The 16,617-nt window shown below is 54.3% G+C and overlaps 1 protein-coding gene and 1 long non-coding RNA gene across 5 annotated transcripts; one reads left to right on the top strand and one right to left on the bottom strand.

The window, feature by feature from the left end:
- Nucleotides 1-1,880: 1,880 nt before the first annotated feature.
- POU3F1 (POU class 3 homeobox 1) lies at nucleotides 1,881-8,967 on the bottom strand. Of its 3 annotated transcripts, XM_081203693.1 has the most exons (3): nucleotides 7,323-8,967; nucleotides 5,277-5,350; nucleotides 1,881-2,067 (listed from the first exon to the last, which is right to left on the bottom strand). In XM_081203693.1, the coding sequence occupies exon 1, from the start codon at nucleotides 8,898-8,900 to the stop codon at nucleotides 7,674-7,676; it is 1,227 nt and encodes a 408-aa protein (XP_081059819.1). In that variant the 5' UTR covers nucleotides 8,901-8,967; the 3' UTR covers nucleotides 1,881-2,067; nucleotides 5,277-5,350; nucleotides 7,323-7,673. The 3 variants fall into 3 exon arrangements, with proteins under 3 accessions (XP_081059819.1, XP_081059820.1, XP_081059821.1); XM_081203694.1 differs by lacking the exon at nucleotides 5,277-5,350; XM_081203695.1 differs by lacking the exons at nucleotides 1,881-2,067; nucleotides 5,277-5,350 and adding an exon at nucleotides 6,740-6,923.
- A 294-nt stretch (nucleotides 8,968-9,261) lies between these two features.
- On the top strand, nucleotides 9,262-15,260 carry LOC308592353. Of its 2 annotated transcripts, XR_014010478.1 has the most exons (4): nucleotides 9,262-9,360; nucleotides 9,908-10,145; nucleotides 11,451-11,555; nucleotides 14,265-15,260. It is a non-coding gene; the product is annotated as an uncharacterized lncRNA (long non-coding RNA). The 2 variants fall into 2 exon arrangements; XR_014010479.1 differs by lacking the exon at nucleotides 11,451-11,555.
- The last annotated feature ends 1,357 nt before the right edge of the window (nucleotides 15,261-16,617 follow it).

Raw genomic sequence — 16,617 nt, forward strand, 5'->3', positions numbered from 1 at the left:
CGGGAGGTGGTGGAAGGATGAGCCTGGCTGTAGGATCAGACCAAAGGGCTTGCTGCTAGGCCAGCATCATTCTTCAGTGTCATCGGCCATTAGTATCATGGGCCCAGCGCTGTGGAATACTCTGCCAATAGAGGTTCAGCAGTCGCCTTCTGTGCCAACTTTTAAATGAAAACTTTTCTATTCCACCAGGCATTTCGGAATGCACTCCTCCACGATGGTTAATTCTTGGCTGTTTTTAACTTTATAGTTTTATGTTTTTATTGCTTTGATTTTTTATTTTTATAAAATGATACTGCAGTGTACATTTTCAAATAAATAAGTGATAAATAAATCCTGTTTCCACAGTGGCTAACCAGATGCCCCTCGGAAGCTGACAGGCAGTCCGTGGGGAAAAGGGCTCTTGCCCCCCATTGATCCACTGCAACTGGCCTTGAGAGGCATGGCTCTCTGCTCTTAGAGGCTGGAGGCAGACACCATGGCTTGGATTTGCCTGATCCTCCTTTATGCCAAAGCCCCACAATGTGGCCAACGCCACACTGTGTGGGAGCAACTCCCACAGCCTAACTGGGTGCTGTGTGAAGAAGCGTCCGTCACCTCCCCCCCCCACTGAGTTTCTGTGCTATTATGAGAATGTTGGGGGCGAGAAAACGTCCACCTTTCCACTTCCTCTGTGCCATGCACAATTTTACACCCCTCTATCATGTGTGTGCACCCCATTTCATATTACTTTTTACAAACTAAGAGGTTCCAAACTTCACTTTGCGTGTTTTTATATAGGAAGGTAGTATTTTTTTAAAAAAACAACAACCCACAACATTTGTTAAAAACAAAATAGGTACGAACAAGAAACATTTCTGCGTGAAGGTTCTCCCTAGAAACCTATTCGCAAAGACGATGCATTCTAGTTCTGTTTGACTTTGTTTATACTGGAGGAAATGGGGTGATAAATTTGCATGGAGGACGCTCTGCCTGCCACCCTGGCCTGCCCCAGCACAGCAAAGGAGAAGAAAACAGCCCTTTCCCCAGGGACCCTTTGGGGCATCTTTCAGTGACAGACATTTGAAAACCTTCAGGGTGAAAAACAGAACAGAATGAAGATGTTGTGAGGAATTTGGGCTTTAATCAAAGCTTGCCACCGTTGTCCAGTTCTTGTCCTTCAGCTCAGGCTTATAGAGTGCTTTGTGGGGTTGACTCCTCCCAAGTCAAGCAGAAAGGGCTGTAGCAGCCAAAGAGTTTGCACCAAAACCCCTCCATCAGAGACTTGCCACAGGACAGGAGGTGGGGGAGAGGCATTTGTAGTCTTTCTCCAAATGCATGGCCAGAATTGAGGACCTGAAATACCTGCCCCAAGGAACTAGAGCAGGGGCCTGCAACCTTTAAGACAAAAAGAGCCACTTGGACCGAAGAAAAAAAAAAAGGGAGCCGCAAAACCATTGCGACATTTAAAACAGTGGGGAGTGTCAGGGCACACAATGCGCCTCCTCCCCTCACTAGTATCCACCCCAGAGCCGCGGCAAAGGTGTAAAAGAGCCACATGCGGCTCCGGAGCCGCGGGTTGCTGACCCCTGAACTAGAGAGCTGCAAGTGGGCTCTGTGCAGCTTCACAAATCATTTAGAAACAGACTTAAACACATGTCCAAATAATTTAGAAGTACATGTAAATTTAAATATATCCCCTTTCTGACCATTTTAAAATTAAAAACCTGGATTACAAGATTACAATTAAAATCCTTAAGAATAACAAGGAACTGTTTATGTTGTATCCATAAGAGCTCCTTAAATTTTAAACTCCATTTTAACAAATGAAATTAAAAGAGAGAGAAAAATGATTGTAATTCAAATAATGGCACCTTTTTTTCAAGTGCGGTGCATTTCCCCCCCAGTTCTGTCAAGAATCCTTCAAAATGCTTAAGTTTTCTTTTGTATGCAGTTTATAGCAACATTCATGGCAGTCCAGGCAAAGGCAAAGTTAAGCAAAGAATTTCAGATACTGACAACTCAGTTTAAGATTGAAGCATCATGAGAATTGTCCCCCCGCCCTCCAGCAGATGTCCTTTAAGTTATTACCTGGGGAAAACATTTTGCTTTTGACTTCTCCGAATTCTAGTTTTTGCAAAAAGGCTTCCTGATATTTAATTTATTTTAATCTTGTGTATCCAGTTATTTTATTTTATTTTAGTTCAAATGAACTATTATAAAATTATGCACACGTACATTTTAATTGAATTGAAATGTCCTACGTGCAATTCACGATATCCTCATGAATAAATAAAACACATTTTCTAGCTCATTTCATGAAAACACGGAGAATAATACTCCAATAATGGTTATGTTTAAAAGGTTACAGTTGTTTAAAACAAGTGAGAAATGCATCATTCCATGTAAAGGGCTACTGCTGGGAAAAGGGAAATTGAAAAACAACATTTTAACCATTGTGGCCTGAAGAGCACAATTTAATATAAAAATAAAAAGCTCATCATTAGAAGGAAATCCTATGTCTGCTCATTTAAATCTTTGTACTTGTGAACAGCATTCCACTACCCACAGAATGAGAAAGGGCCGCTGTCTGTTAGGAAGCAAAAGGGAGCTGAATGCTGGAGCTAAGCCTTTGGGCATTTCTGCACCGGTGACCAGAAATGTGACCCAGGAAAGCCCTTTTTTTGTTCCACTTAAAGCCCAGAGCGAGGAGCAGCATCAGCCGCCGCCCCAGAGCCTGCCCTGCTGTTGGGGAAGCACCTCCAGCAACCACAGACAATGATCCTGGGCTTTATGGGAAGCCACATTGGTTTAGGGCAACCCGGGAAAAGGGGACGTGATACCGAGTGGCATGAATTATGCAGGAGGCCTGATTTAACACGCGCATTATTCCTCCCCGCAAGCCGAGCCCGGCGCACTTTAATGCTGCCTTTGCAGCCTCCCAATTCCCCAGCCCTTCCTGTGATTACTCACAGCAACAAAGCCCGCTCTTATTAGATCTAATTGAAACTTTTGCAGATAGAGCTGATGTGAGTCACCGAGGAAAACACCTGATTAAGCTGCAGGCACCGTCTATTTATATTTGTGCAGTGGTGGCAGAAGCAGCAGCAGCGCGCCATTGGCGGAGCTGTGAGAGGACGGGACACGGTGCCAAGGCGGAGGCCAAGCTCCCTGCCCTTTCTTGGAGCCCCACTGAATCGGTGGTGCTCCCCCCCGCGCGCCCCATCTGCTCCAACCCCTTTGCTGCTCTCTGGGGTGATCCTGCGGGAGAGAGGAGGGACCTCCCTCGAGTTGTCACGACTGGGCCGCGTCTGGTGGCATCCACAAAGCCCAGTTTGGCTCACAGGGACACGGTTTGGCGCAGTGGGGCGTGGTGGGGGTAGGAGAAGGGGGCTTAGTGCTGCCTTTTGGTTGCCACGGATTGAGCGCCCCCTCCCTTCCCCCTCTGCCCTCTCCTCTCACAATGTAAAGATTTTGGAGCACATCTGAAATGAAAATGGCTCATGACAATGGGGGGGGGGGGAGTTTGCTTAACAGCAGCCGGGCAAGAGCAAATGTCAGGAAGTTAGTGGCCTGAATTACCCTGGATCTTCCCCACGCTCAGAAACAGCTGCCTAAGAAAAAGCCACGTCGCCGCCTCCCCTCCCGCGGCATCTTATGTGTCCAGAATTCCATATCACTCCGAAACCTGCTTTCCGTCTCATCAACATTCGTGAGCTGATGGAACTTACCAACTCATTTATATTCTGCTTCCAGCAGAAGCACCCCCGCCCCCCGCAACGCCCCACAAATTGCCAGAGTGACCTAGTATTCTGCTGCGCTTCCTTTGCCAGGCGGTAGGGGGCACTCTGTCTTCACAGAAACGCCCCCCCCGCGTGACCCTGGGGGACAATACACTTTCGCACACTCGAGGGGCCCTTTGGACAAGTCCATGAGACCCACCACAGCTGAGGTAGCTGCCGGCTCCATAAGTCATTCAGCTCACAGCGCCACCAGGCACACAACTGGCCGACAAGACCAAGAAGATCTCCTGCGCATCTTCTCTGGAAAGGTGGAAATAAGGAAGCAGCCGGTTCTTTGCGCGACTGGGGGGGGGGCAGCAGATGGGCGGGGACAGGGCTCAGTTCCATGATGGGCCAGAACGCGGTGGAGGGGGTGGGGAGGATGGGGACAGGAAAGACCCTTTCCATTGGAAAAAAGAAAAGCGGGGTGTTGGGACTGTTGTGGAGACAAAGGGAGCCGCCCTCTGCGCCGCCCTCTGCTCTCGCATGGCCCCCATTTGCGTCAGAAGAAGCCTTCGGGATACAGAAGAGAGGGGGACCCCGATAATGAAGGGGCTGGAGCGGTCAGCTCTCCTCCCCAACAAAGGAGGATCCTGGGGAGGGAAACGGGGAAGGCGTTTGGGGCTTGGTCGCCAGCTTCGGAAGGTTCGCCAAAGGGTTGGTTCACCACCCCGGCCCCCCTCCACATCTCCAGAGGCTGCTCCCACGTTCCCAAAGGGAAGAGGAGGCCGCTGCCTGGAAGCGAAGACTCCCGGCCTTCTTCACCTCTGGCCCGCCCCAAGAAAACCCGCTCGCCTAAGCAGAGCGACCAAGACGTCCCTTCCTCTGACTTCTTAGCGGAGAAAAGCTGAACGGAGTCCCCTTAGTCCCCCACCTCTTGCAAAGGGCTTCTTTTTTCACGCAAGGAAAGGGGCCTCGTCTTTTTCTCGGGGAGGGGAGAAAGCAACCGGCGTGGTAGGGCTCAGCACCTTCCACTCCCCGCCACTAGCAAGCCCCATCCGGGCAGAGACAACTCTAGAAAGTGGCTCTGCCGAAGAGCCGCATCGGGGCGCGCTGCTGGTTCCCCCAAAAGAGGGTCCCTTCAGCGCAGCTTTCCGGCAGCTTAGAGAAAAACCCAAGCAAAAAAAAAAGACACCCCTCCGAGCAGCAGCAACCCTGGTCGAGTCGTGCCTTTCGCACGAAATGCCATTTCAGGGCTAAACAAAAGTTGTCTTAAAACGACCTTTGACAGCACAGAAAAGAGAGGAAAAGGGCTCCCTGGGTGGCCTCGAAAGACTGAAAGGCGGTGGGGCGGGGGGTGCAGGCTGAAGGACGGGGAAAGCAGCAGGGCCTGAGGCTGGCTTGAGGTGGGCGAGGGAGGGGCTTCCTGCCCCTTACCGGCTTCTCTTGGGCTATTTCACAGCCGACTTTGCGGACTGCGGGTCCTCTGGTTTCTCCCTCGGATTCTGCATTTTCAGTATGTGAATAGCGGGGAGGGGGAGGAAGGCCATGCGACTGGCTAACTCCAAAAAGACTTACCATCTTCCCCAAATGATGCTCCTTAAACTCTTCCCCACTTGGGCTATCAGATTCCACCGCAAACTCTCCCTGACCTGGAGATACAGCAGCGAAACAAACACTTTGAATGAGTCTCCTTGACTTTTCTGGGGGGTTTCTTTTCTTTCTTTTAAGTTGCATTTTCATTTCCGCCTGGGCATTTGCATTATCAAAAGGAAGACAAAAGCAATCCAGAGAGGGAAGCAGATTTCCAAATGCATGTTCTCTCCTCTACTCTGAAATGTGTTCATTTGCATCAAGCGCGGGCAGGCGGATTATGCCAGAAAGTGACCCCGGCAGCGGCGTCACCAGGAGACAATGGCGAATTTTGGAGCTGCGTGTGGCGCAGCAGAATTCAGGGGAACCAGCAGGCAGATGGCCTAGGCTGGGGAGTAGGGGGTCTGTCTGCTTCCCTCCCCGCCCTCTGGGTCGCCCTTTCATTTCAGTGAGGCTCAGGCAAGGAGAACTTTCTCTTGGATCGGCCTCGGAACACTGGGGGCTCCTCGTTTTACAAGCGCCACCTTGCAGAGATGAGCGGATAAGGTGGCATAGAAGCGCATTCAGACGGCTGCGCTCCTACTTACGCTTCTCTGTACCCATGCCTCACTGAGGTCACGCAGGCATCTATAGCATTGTCCTAAATAAAATGAGCTAACCGCCAGTTTGAAACCACCCAGTTTCAATTAGTTCACTGTATAATCTAAGAACTTTTTTCAAAGGCTGTTGTCTTAAAAGTGTTTGCTAGATTGTTTTTACTTGGTGAATTATTGCCCTGCGGGGATTCCAAATTGGTCCAGGCTCCTACATAACAAAAGATGCGGCCAGCGGGGGCAGGATTTCTCGCCCCCCGCGGCAGCCGCTGAAAAGGGAGAGTTCAAAACCCTCCAGAAAGAAAGAACTTTTCCGCAAGGACCACAAAGCTGGGCCGAGAGGTCCCAACAGGAAAACAAAACAAAACAAAAAATGTCACCTCGCATTCCACTGACTTTTTCGCAACCTGGTTGGCAAGCCCGAACTGAACTAGCCTTCCCCGGCCGGCTTCGTCCCGACAACCTCCTAACATACTGGGAAGGGCTCTCTGCACCGGGGAGGAGCGCCTCGCTGCCACCCCGAAGCGCTTCGAGGACGGAGAAGGGGCCTCCGTGGGGAAGCGGAGACCAGGCAGGCAGGTGAGCGGCCCTGACCCGGCCAGCGAGCGCCTCTGCCCGCCCGAGCGGGACCGGCTAGAGAAGCCCGGCAGCCCATGGCTGCCTCCCAGGGAAGTTGAGGAGCCCTCGGGAGCATTCAAAGAGCAGCGGGCCCTTTCTTCAGGAACCCTGTTGGACCGGAGAACACCGTTTTCTGGGGGAAACCGAGAGAGCCAAACGCACGGCCCGACTGGGGTCGCCGACGCTTCCTGTAGGCCTGAGGGGGCCGGCGCTGGGTCTCAGCGGGGGCACGGGAGTTTTAAGGCAGTGGGGCGGGAGGCGGAGGAAAGAAAACCTCTGGGGCTGCGGGAAGCGATAGCTGTCTCCGGGGCCCCAGCGCCTTAATCCTGCCCGAGTCCAGAGTCTCCGCCGCCGCCTTGGAAGCTGCCTCGCGCCCTGTCCTGTCCTGCCCTGTCCTACCTTCCTCCTCCTCTTTCCGGCGCTGATGGGGACAAAAAAGAAAAAGACACGAGGCGGGTTCCTGGATAAATGTTTTATGCGAGTAATAAAATATTGGCTGTAACATAAATAAAAACGGAGCAGGATGATACAGAGGCGGACCCGGCCCAACAGACGGGCCCCGGCTCCGGGGCGGACCTGGCGTGCGAGCAAAGGGAAATCACAGAGGGCCAGGGCGGGAGTCGGGTGCTGGCAGTTCGGACCCGGTCCCTCAACCTCCGCGCCTGCCGGATTCAAGGGGCAAAGTGGAAGCGAGCGCCGAGTCCCTTGTGGGTCGCTTTGGGGAGCCCAGGCGGCCTCTCCCAGACACCGCCCGGCTGGCAATAGAGGTTGCGCCCCCCGCCCCCGCCCCCCGCAAGACGAAACCGCATCCAGCTCAAACCTTGGGCCTCTCGCGTCTCTCCCGCCGGCCATAAGGCTGCTGCTGCTGCTGCTCCAGGTTCGGTCGGTGGAGTTTCAAATAAATACAGAGACTTTAAATTAGAAAGAGAGTCGGTCGCCAGCAGGCGTAGGAATAAATTAACGCGCCTCTGCGCGCTCTGCTGCTGCTTGCCCGGTCCGGCGTCGTCGTCGTCGGGCGGGGCGGCTCGGCCATCTGTCTGTCCTAGGGCCGCGCCGGGGGCTCTCTCGGCCGGCCCCCGAGGGCGCAGTCCGTTGGCCCTGCGGGCAGGTCCCGCAGCCAGTCCCAGGCAGGCCAGTCCAGTCCTCGGGAGCCGTCCCCGCCCGGGCCGAGTCATTGCCCGGGGCTCTGGAGCGTGTGCGGGTGCTGATGGTGGTGCTGGAGCGTCGGCGAGGCGTCGGCGCCCTGCGCGTAAAGGTCCTGGTCCATGGCGGGCGCGTGCGGTGCGGCGACGGGCGTCATGCGTTTCTCCTTCTGCCGCCGGTTGCAGAACCAGACGCGTACCACCTCCTTCTCCAGCTGGAGCGTGTCGGCCAGCGAGGTGATCTCGTGAGCCGAGGGCTTGGGGCATTTGAGGAAGTGGCTCTCGAGCGCGCCCTTGACGCCCACCTCGATGGAGGTGCGCTTCTTACGCTTGCGGCCCTGCGCCGCGATCTTGTCCAGGCTGGCCGGGCTGCCCGTGCTGGAGTCGGTCTCCTCCAGCCACTTGTTGAGCAGCGGCTTCAGCTTGCACATGTTCTTGAAGCTCAGCTGCAGCGCCTCGAAGCGGCAGATGGTCGTCTGCGAGAAGACGTTGCCGTACAGGGTGCCCAGCGCCAGCCCCACGTCGGCCTGCGTGAAGCCCAGCTTGATGCGCCGCTGCTTAAACTGCTTGGCGAACTGCTCCAGGTCGTCCGAGCTGGGCGCCTCCTCGTCCGACGCCGCCGACCCCGGCTCGTGGCCCCCCGCGTGGCCCAGGTGCGGCGGGGAGCCCTCCAGGTGCGCCGCCTCAGCCTCCTCGTGCTGGTGCGGATGGTGCTGGTGGTGACCGCCGTGGGGCGCGTGGCCATGGGGCAGGTGCAAGGCCGGTGCCTGCGGGCCCAGCATCCCGTTCAGCCCCGGGTAGGCCGCCTGAGAGTAGAGCAGCGCCTGGTGCCCACCGGCGGCCGTCGGGGACATGGCCGAGGGGCAGCCGCCCAGGTGATGCGCGGGAGCCCCCTGCCCCCAGTGCGCTCCGCCGCCGCCTCCTCCTCCGCCCGCTTGCTGGTGCACCAGGTGTGAGCGCGAGTGGAAGCCGTCGAGGTCTCCTCGCGGGCCCGCGCCGCCCCCTTTGGCGTGCTCCAGGTGGGTCCCCCCGCCGCCGCCGCCCCAGTCTCCAGTGGCGCCTGGCAGCCACTGATGGTGCGGGAGGCTGCCGATGGGGTGCCCCGGCGTGGCGGCCAGGCCCTGTAGGTACTCGTGGTGCATCATCTTCTGCACCTCGCGGTACGTGGGGCCCTGGTGAAGGCGCTCGGCGTCCGGCGTGGGCACAGCCAGGAGGGGGCTGCCGCGCGGCAGGTACTGCGCCGTGGTGGTGGCCATGGCGGCAGCTGCTTCCGCGTGGGGTCGGGTCGTCGGCTGGCCCGCGCAGCGCGCCTCTCACTGGGGCCCCCTCGGCGGGGGGACGCGCTTTAGAGTCCCGGCTCGGCCCCACGCGCGGCCACTCCCCCACGCGCGCCCCATTGGCTCCGCCACCCGCGACTGGCAGCCCGCACCGCACCTCCATAGGGCGCCCCCGGCGAAGGGAGACGCCCCCGCCCCGTCTGCCGGCGCCGGCCGTGATTGGAGCGGGAAGGCGCGCCGGGCGCGCCGCTCGGCCACTCAGCGCGTGGGGGGAGCGGCGCGGCCGCGGAGGCGGCAGCACCTGCTGGACGGGACGGGACGCGACGCGAGAGCCAGCCAGCCAGTCAGCGCGGGGTCGCCGGCGCCCTAGCAATCGCGCCGCGTCTGCGGAGCCTCCCGGAGCTCGGGCGCCGGTTCCCCCTGCCCTGCCGCTGCCCCGGTGAGTCTGCCGGCTGGGGTTGGCACTAGGGTCTTTTTGGGGGGCGGGGGAAAGACGCACTCCAGTCCCTCCAGATGGGTCCTATCTCAGACTCGGGTCGGGGGGTTTCCTCGCGTCGTTGCCCAGCTTCTCTCTCCTTTTCGGGCCTGAGGGTCTCGCGTGGGGAAAGGGGGAGAGGGAATTTCGGGGGTGAGGAAGAGATCGCCCCGCTTTTGTGCTTTCCCCTTAACAACTGTAAGGCCCACGATTTGGCAAAACTACCGGGCGGAGCGGGGTGTACCACCTTCTCCAATTTGGAGGGAATGTGCCTGCGAGAGGCTGAGAGGGCGCCTCTGCTCCGGAGCGAGGCCGAAGGGGAGCAAGCCGGCCCCTCTCCTCGCCCAACGTTCTCGATGTCCTTCTCTCAGGCATGTTTGGTTCTCCGGGAATTGTCTCCGCAGTGGGACCTGGATGGACCCAGAGGGAGGGCCCTGAGGCCACAGCGCTGGGTGAGTGCCTAGGTTCGCCCCCTTGCCCACATTCCTGATGCTGATGTCTGTTTCCACAGCTCTGCCGCGCACGGCTTCCTCTGAGAAGCAGAAGGAGTTTGAGCTTCCCAGAGCGGGTTTGGCCGTTACTCTCAAGCTTGCTGACAGAAGTTTAAATCCTAGGAACTAGCAACCAATGGATTCCAATGACAAGAAAGGAGATTCCGACTTAACATTAGGAAGAACTTTCTGACGGCAAGAGATGCTCGGCAGAGGAACGGGCTCCTTCGGAAGGTGGTGGACTCTCTTTCATTGGAGGTTTGTAAGCAGAGGTCGGGTGGCCATCTCTCATAGAACCATTAGTTGCGATTCCTGCATTGCGGGGGGTTGGACTAGATGACCCTTGCGGTCGCTTCCAACTCTACAGTTCTCTCTCCTGTCACTTGTTTCTAGAAAGGGATGCCATAATTGTCTGATGGTTCTGGGTTGGAGAAGATGGGATAAGGGGCTCGTGTGTTGCTGAGGTTCCCTTCCTCCCCCAACTCCCCTTGCAGAATGGCGGGCGGCCGTGGGGATGAGACGATCCTCCCAGCTGCTTTTATGAGGGTGTGCTGGGCTTCTGAGCCACTCCAGGTGCGCGCTCCGCATGCTGAGCGGGGCAGAGACTCACCTTGGACCACGTTTATGGAGCTCAGCCCTTCCTTCGCATCACTGCCACGCAGGAAGCTGGAAGGGGCACAAAGTTTTCAGGTTTTATTCGACCCTCGCCTGAAGGCTTCTCTTTCCAGTGCCCATCTGCCAGATCCGGGTTCAGCACTCCGGGCTCCTCCAGGCGTTTTCCATTGGGAACTTTGTTTAGGAGTTGGCCCTGGGAGAGGGGAGAGGGGCGCTCCTGCCTGCAGGGCACACATTGGGTCTTCCCAGCACGCAACGGGCAGCGCCGGGAGAACTGAGTTCCAGCATCAAGGTGGCCCCCATCTAAAAACCGGGCAGTGTTGTGTAGTGGGTAGTGTCGTACTAGGACCTGGAAGAAACCGGGGTTAAAATTCCTACTGGGCTATGAGGCTCACTGGGTGTTCTTGGCGGACCAGTCGCCACCTCTCAGCCTAACCTACCTCACAGGGTTGTTGTTTTGGGGGATAAATGAGAAGGGGGGGGAAAATGTGTTTGCCACCTTGAACTCCTTGGAGAGAAAAAATGTGGGATGTAAATGCAATAAATAAAAAATAAATAAAAATTAAAAGGGTTTTTTCCCCTTTCCCTGGCCACCCTTTCCTCAAGCAGTTTAGAGCCGCGCGCAGTCACCCCCCCTCCCCCTGCAACTTTCACACTCTCCCCAGACGGCAGCAGCAGGACACAGGCGGAAATGCTTGTTGGGCAAAACTAGGCCAAGCGGTTGGAGAGGTGGGGGCGGGTGGGGGCTCCCATCATCTCAGAAGCCTAGTCACCCTCCTCCAGAGTTGGGGTCTAACTAGTTTTTGTTTCTTGCACACAAGGAGGGTGGGATGAAATGCCCCCCCGCGCCTTATCTTTGGCCCTTGCGCTCCCCCCCCCCCGCAGCCTACAGCCATGTCAGGATGTGTTTATTGACCTTATGCAAATGGTGTTTGTGCTGCTTCTCAGCGGGAACGGATGCGATGGAACCACCCTATGACCTGAGGAGCCACCGAGGCCAGTGACTCACAGGCTGTCCATCCTCACGGGCACAGGATGGCACGTGAGCCACTGGTGAGTTAATGAGCGGTTGTATGAATGAGACCTTCATTCTCTGGGTCACCAGCTGCCTTCCTGCCAGCTTCGGAATGAAAAGAGCCCCCATCCCGCGTTAATAAAGAGCAATATATATGCATTGGTGAATAAACTGTTTTCCTTCAAGAAGCTGAAGTCGTTGCATGTGCTCCTCCTTTTCCCTTTTCATCCTCACAGCAACCCTGCGGGGTAGGTTAAGCTAGTGGCTGGCCAAAATACTTCACGGCTGCTGGGCTGGGGGGTACCACTCGCCCGCTCCCCCACTTCCATTGCCTCCCAGTCCCAGACTTTACAAGCCTGCAGACTGCCCACGCACGGCTAGGGCAAAGATTCTGTGCTGGGATTCCTGCATAGCAGGGGGCTGGACAAGACGACCCTTTGAGTTCCTTCCAACTTTCTCTTTTTGTAGCTGTTTCCACGCCCGCGAAGAGGCAAAGGGCGATTGCTTGAGAGAGCCTCACGGCGATCGGGGGCAGAAATCACAGAGGTGGTGCTCAGCTCCTCTCCAACGCGGCTTCCAGGGGACAAGGAGGGCAGCTGAGCTCGACCCCGCCATGTTGGTCAGTTGGGGGCGAGACGGGGGCTTTAGCAGGCCTGCCTGCTCCGGCGGCTCCTAGGGCTTCAGCGCCATTCCTGCCGCCGCACGAGCCTGAGAATCTCCCCGGAGCGTCTTTCGCGCCGAGTCGCCTGGAAGGAGCGCCCGCTCCGGAGCGTTTCTGGCAGCGCCGGCTCCGGTTCGACGCCAGATCTGCAGCCCGAAGGAAGAAGGCGAGGCGAACGAGAGGAGTGGACTCGAGCCATGAAGCTCACTCCCTCTCGGTCTTAGCCTACCTCGCAGGTTTCTTCTGCGGATAAAATGTGGCCTGCGGAGGGGACGAGACAGCCAAGCGGCTTCTTCGCGCCAGCCTTCGCCTCTGGGCAAGGGCGCGAGGGGAGCGTTTGTCTCGCTCTGCAGAAGCGAATTCTTGCGGAGGTTAAAAGCAGGAGCACAAGCGCCAGTCAGCCCGCCTTCGGGGACGCAACTCCAGGCGGGCCGCGCTCGGCAGCTGCGGGCAGGGCCTGGGGTGGCTCTCGGTTGTGCAGTGGTTGGCTAGTGGGCACTCTACACATGCTCAGAGGCTCTTTTGATCCCTACTGGGACGTGAGTACCGAAGAAGCGGCTTCTGTGTGTGTGGCGTGGGGGCTCAGGAATATAGCCTCTAAAGTGGAAGGAGGGAAAAGTCACGAGCAACCCGAAAGGTTGGGGTGGGGGGCGAGATCTGTCATTGCTTCCCGCAGGAGAGGCAAGAAGCAGGTTAGGCTGAGAGGCAGCATTCCTCAACAGCAAAACGAGCCTGGCTGCCGAGAGAGCGAGGCGAGCCTGGAGTGGAGGTTTGCGCCGCAGCCTTGTGAGCTGTCTTCAGTTCTGGGCACGCAGGCGAAGCTCCTGCGCTCGAGATGCTTTGACGCAAAGCATTTGTCTTTTGCACTTGGTTTAGGCCGATGAACAGATCTTGGGGTGCTTGCGGGAAACAAAGCAAAGATCCCACAAGCCAGGAATGGACTTTTGGATTTATTTATTTTCAAGGAACTGCCTGGGACATCCCTGTAAACTCCTTCCTGAGATGGTCCTGGGATGGGTCTGGCAGTGCCCTTTTGTGTCCTTCCAGAAGTTGGTGCTGAGGACCCGCTGCTCTGGCTTTGGCTGCTCTTGTCCCCAGGTGTTTTTGTTTTGTTTAGGGTTTTTTTACAAAAATATCTCCATGTGAACCCACTGCGCCGGGGAGGTCCTCTGGAGAACTGGGCTGAGCAATATCTGGCGCTCTCTCGCTCTGTGTGTGTGTCCCTTGCTTTTAAAAATGGTTCAGTTTCTGGGGCATTTTTTAGAATAGCTTTCAGAACTGGTGATTTTGCTGCTGTTAGCTTTGCATTGTTGTTTCCCTCTGAGCTGCCTAATCTGCCTGCAAAGAAAGATGGGGTATAAATGTTATTTTAAGTAAAAAGTGCTGGGAGAGAGGAGAGGGGAAAGAGATGCAAAATGGTGGAGAATCTTTGAGGAAATGGGAGAATGGCAGACTTTTTAAAAGGACTACATAAGCACACAAGGGCTCCCCTTTTATTAAACCCTTTAAAAACAGTTCAGAACCTGCATAGATCACCTGGAGGGTGAGAAGGGTGAAGAGTGGTGTCTCATCATCCATGATGTCCATGATGGGCTATCAGTTGCCAAGGTCTGTCACACAAAGGTGTCCTCCCTCAGCAAAGGAGCCCTAAGCATGAGGTGTAAAATGCAAGGGAAAGGGGGGGTATTGTTCTTGTTTGTTACTGTGTTGTGCATTTTAGTGTTTCTATATTGTAAACCACCCTGTGATCGTCAGGTGAAGAGCAGTATTTATATATTTTTTAAAAGTCTAGGCCACCTCTGATGAAGTCTGGTTGCCTTATGCGGCTTGCTCCAAATCCTTCAGGCACATTTCATTGGCTTAAAAGATCTAAGTTGGGGGCTGTTGCTTGCTCGGGAATAAAGGACTCACTCATGCTTGCTTAAAATTGCACTTCTGAACATGGGGAATTGGTTTGTCCATACATGCCACTGTGGAATTGGTGCTTTTCTTGACCATCTTACCAGTCGGATTCATGCAAGGGTGTGTGTGAGTGTGTGCCACAGTAACAATTCACACAATTTTATTCCTCTTTTATTCCTCCTAGGAAGTACAACACAGATTTGTTGGGGGAACGGCAACAACTTCTTTGTCTTGCTCCTCACAGGGCCGTTGTGTGGAAACTGAGTCAGGAGCATGATGAGCTGGGGGCTCAGATGAACCATGAACTCCTTCTGTGGCTTTGTGGGTAGTTTTCCCTTTGTACAGGTATGTATACAAGAAGCAAAGCAGGCATCAAGCTGAGAGAACATTTGACCAAGCCAGGCTCATGGAGCTAGGATATCAGACCTTCCTGTCTCAGAGTCTGCAGGTCTGCTGTTGTTTTAATTTTTTTACTGTATATAAGGACACCCAACTGTTGGATGGATTTAGATGAGTAGGAGAGGATATTTTATTAGTAATTATACTTCCTCTTTCTCGCTTATGTTGGAATACAAATATCTATTTCAGCAGAGTTAAAAATCACCATCCATGCGCAGCTTACCTCTGGATGCTATTAGGACAAGGTTGCATAACCTTCTGGAACAATTGCGATATCCAAGGATGCTTTAGGCAGACTTATATTATCTCCTCCCTGTTTTATGTTTAACAAAAATGTCACTTTCAGACTGTTTAGTAAACAAAGTTTACTCACATCAAAGGTCTAGCCAAGATCCAACAGATGAAAACCAGGCAAGAAACAATCCTTAAAATGTTACAGATATCCACGGTCCAGTTCAAAATGGAGATTGCTGTCTGGAGGAAAACAAAGAGAAGTCTTCCCCCATTGCAGGTAGGAAAAGAGTGAGTGCAGGAAGGAAGAGACAGGGATTAATGCATTTTCTTTTTCCCGCCACCAGGTTTGCGGGTGTGACATCACAGAGTCCCCTCTATGCGTGGTCCCCTCCATGGTGCCATTGCCTCTGTTAGTGACCGTCTAGCCATCATGTGTTTGTGATTTTGGCTGCACACCCTCCCACACCGATACCATTGTTCTCTGGGAAGCTCCCACACAAAATGATAAAACGCAATTAAAAAAATAATATATTAAGATAACCCTGCAGCCTATTTTTCAGTTCTGTTTGAGTGACCCATACCTTTCAGGCTGTGGTCCCACATGGGGGACCCTTAAGTACTGCAGGCCCACATGGCTAGGATCATTGGGCACAATATATGCGGCTGAGAGGGAATAGAAACAGGGGATCCCTCCTTGGGAGGGACCACCAAGGTGTTACCTTCACTCCCTGCTATGCTCCAGCTGCTGCATGGTTAAAAATGTTGATCTGTAGAGCAAGACTTGCAGGTTCCTCCAATCCCCTCATTTATTGATTTACTTACTGCATTTATATCCCACCTCCCCCTCAGCGCACTTGGCTCTGCCCCATCTCATTTAATTCCCACAACAACCCTGTGGCGTTGGTTAGGCTGAGAGGCAGTAACTGGCCCAAAGTCACTCAGTGTTAAGGATTTGCTTCCTAAATGTCCAGCGTTGTTATGTGTTTGGCTGTCAGATCCCTGGGAAATGGGTCTTTGCAGGCAAGAGGTGTCCACTTGCCTCTACTTTTTAACCCTCTGCTTGTCAATGTGCAAATAAAACACTTGCCTGAAAATTTCCTATTCTGCCAGGCCTATGCAGGCAATTCGGAACACATCCTTTCGCAATGGTTAACTGTTCTTAACTCTTTCAACCTTTTTATGGTTTTTAACGTATGGTTTTTACGGTTTATGGCTGTAAACTGCTTTGAGATAGATAGATAGATAGATAGATAGATAGATAGATAGATGATAGATCAGGGGTCAGCAACGTTTTTGGGACATGGGCGGTTCACTATCCTGCAGACACCACGGTGGGCCAGTGTGTGTGTTTGTGCGTGCGCACAAACACCATTTCCACTCCTTCCGGTGTGGAGGAGGCGTTTGCAGCTTCCCATTGGCTGCAGGAGCTTGTTGCAGCCAATGGGAAGTTGGCCAGCATTGCAGAAGGCGGTCCCTGCTCTGCTCCGCGGCAGTTTAGCACAGCACATGGGAGCCAACTGAGCGGGCAGCGGGGGTTCATGGGCCGGTTAAACGACCCCCCATGGGCCTTAGGTTGCCTATGCCTGTGATAGATAGATAGATATGACATAGCAGCATATCATTTTTTAAAAATAAATAAATAAATAAATAAATAAATAAAATAAAATGGTAGAAAGAGACAATTAAGTCACCAGGTGCCTTTGCATCCTCTTTATACAGTAGACCCTCAGGTTATGTTACTCTCGAGTAACGTAAACTTTGGGTTGTGAAAGCGGCAAACCTGGAAGTATTTTTCCAGGTTTCACCACTCGCGTGTGCGCAGAAGCGGCGCCTCTGTGTACACATTTTTTTAGGGTGCGGACGGACCCCCGGAATGAATTAAATTTGTATCCAGAGGGTCCACT

This window comes from Podarcis bocagei (assembly GCF_964188305.1).
Source record: "Podarcis bocagei genome assembly, chromosome: 7".
In the NCBI taxonomy this organism is placed as follows: Eukaryota; Metazoa; Chordata; class Lepidosauria; order Squamata; family Lacertidae; genus Podarcis; species Podarcis bocagei.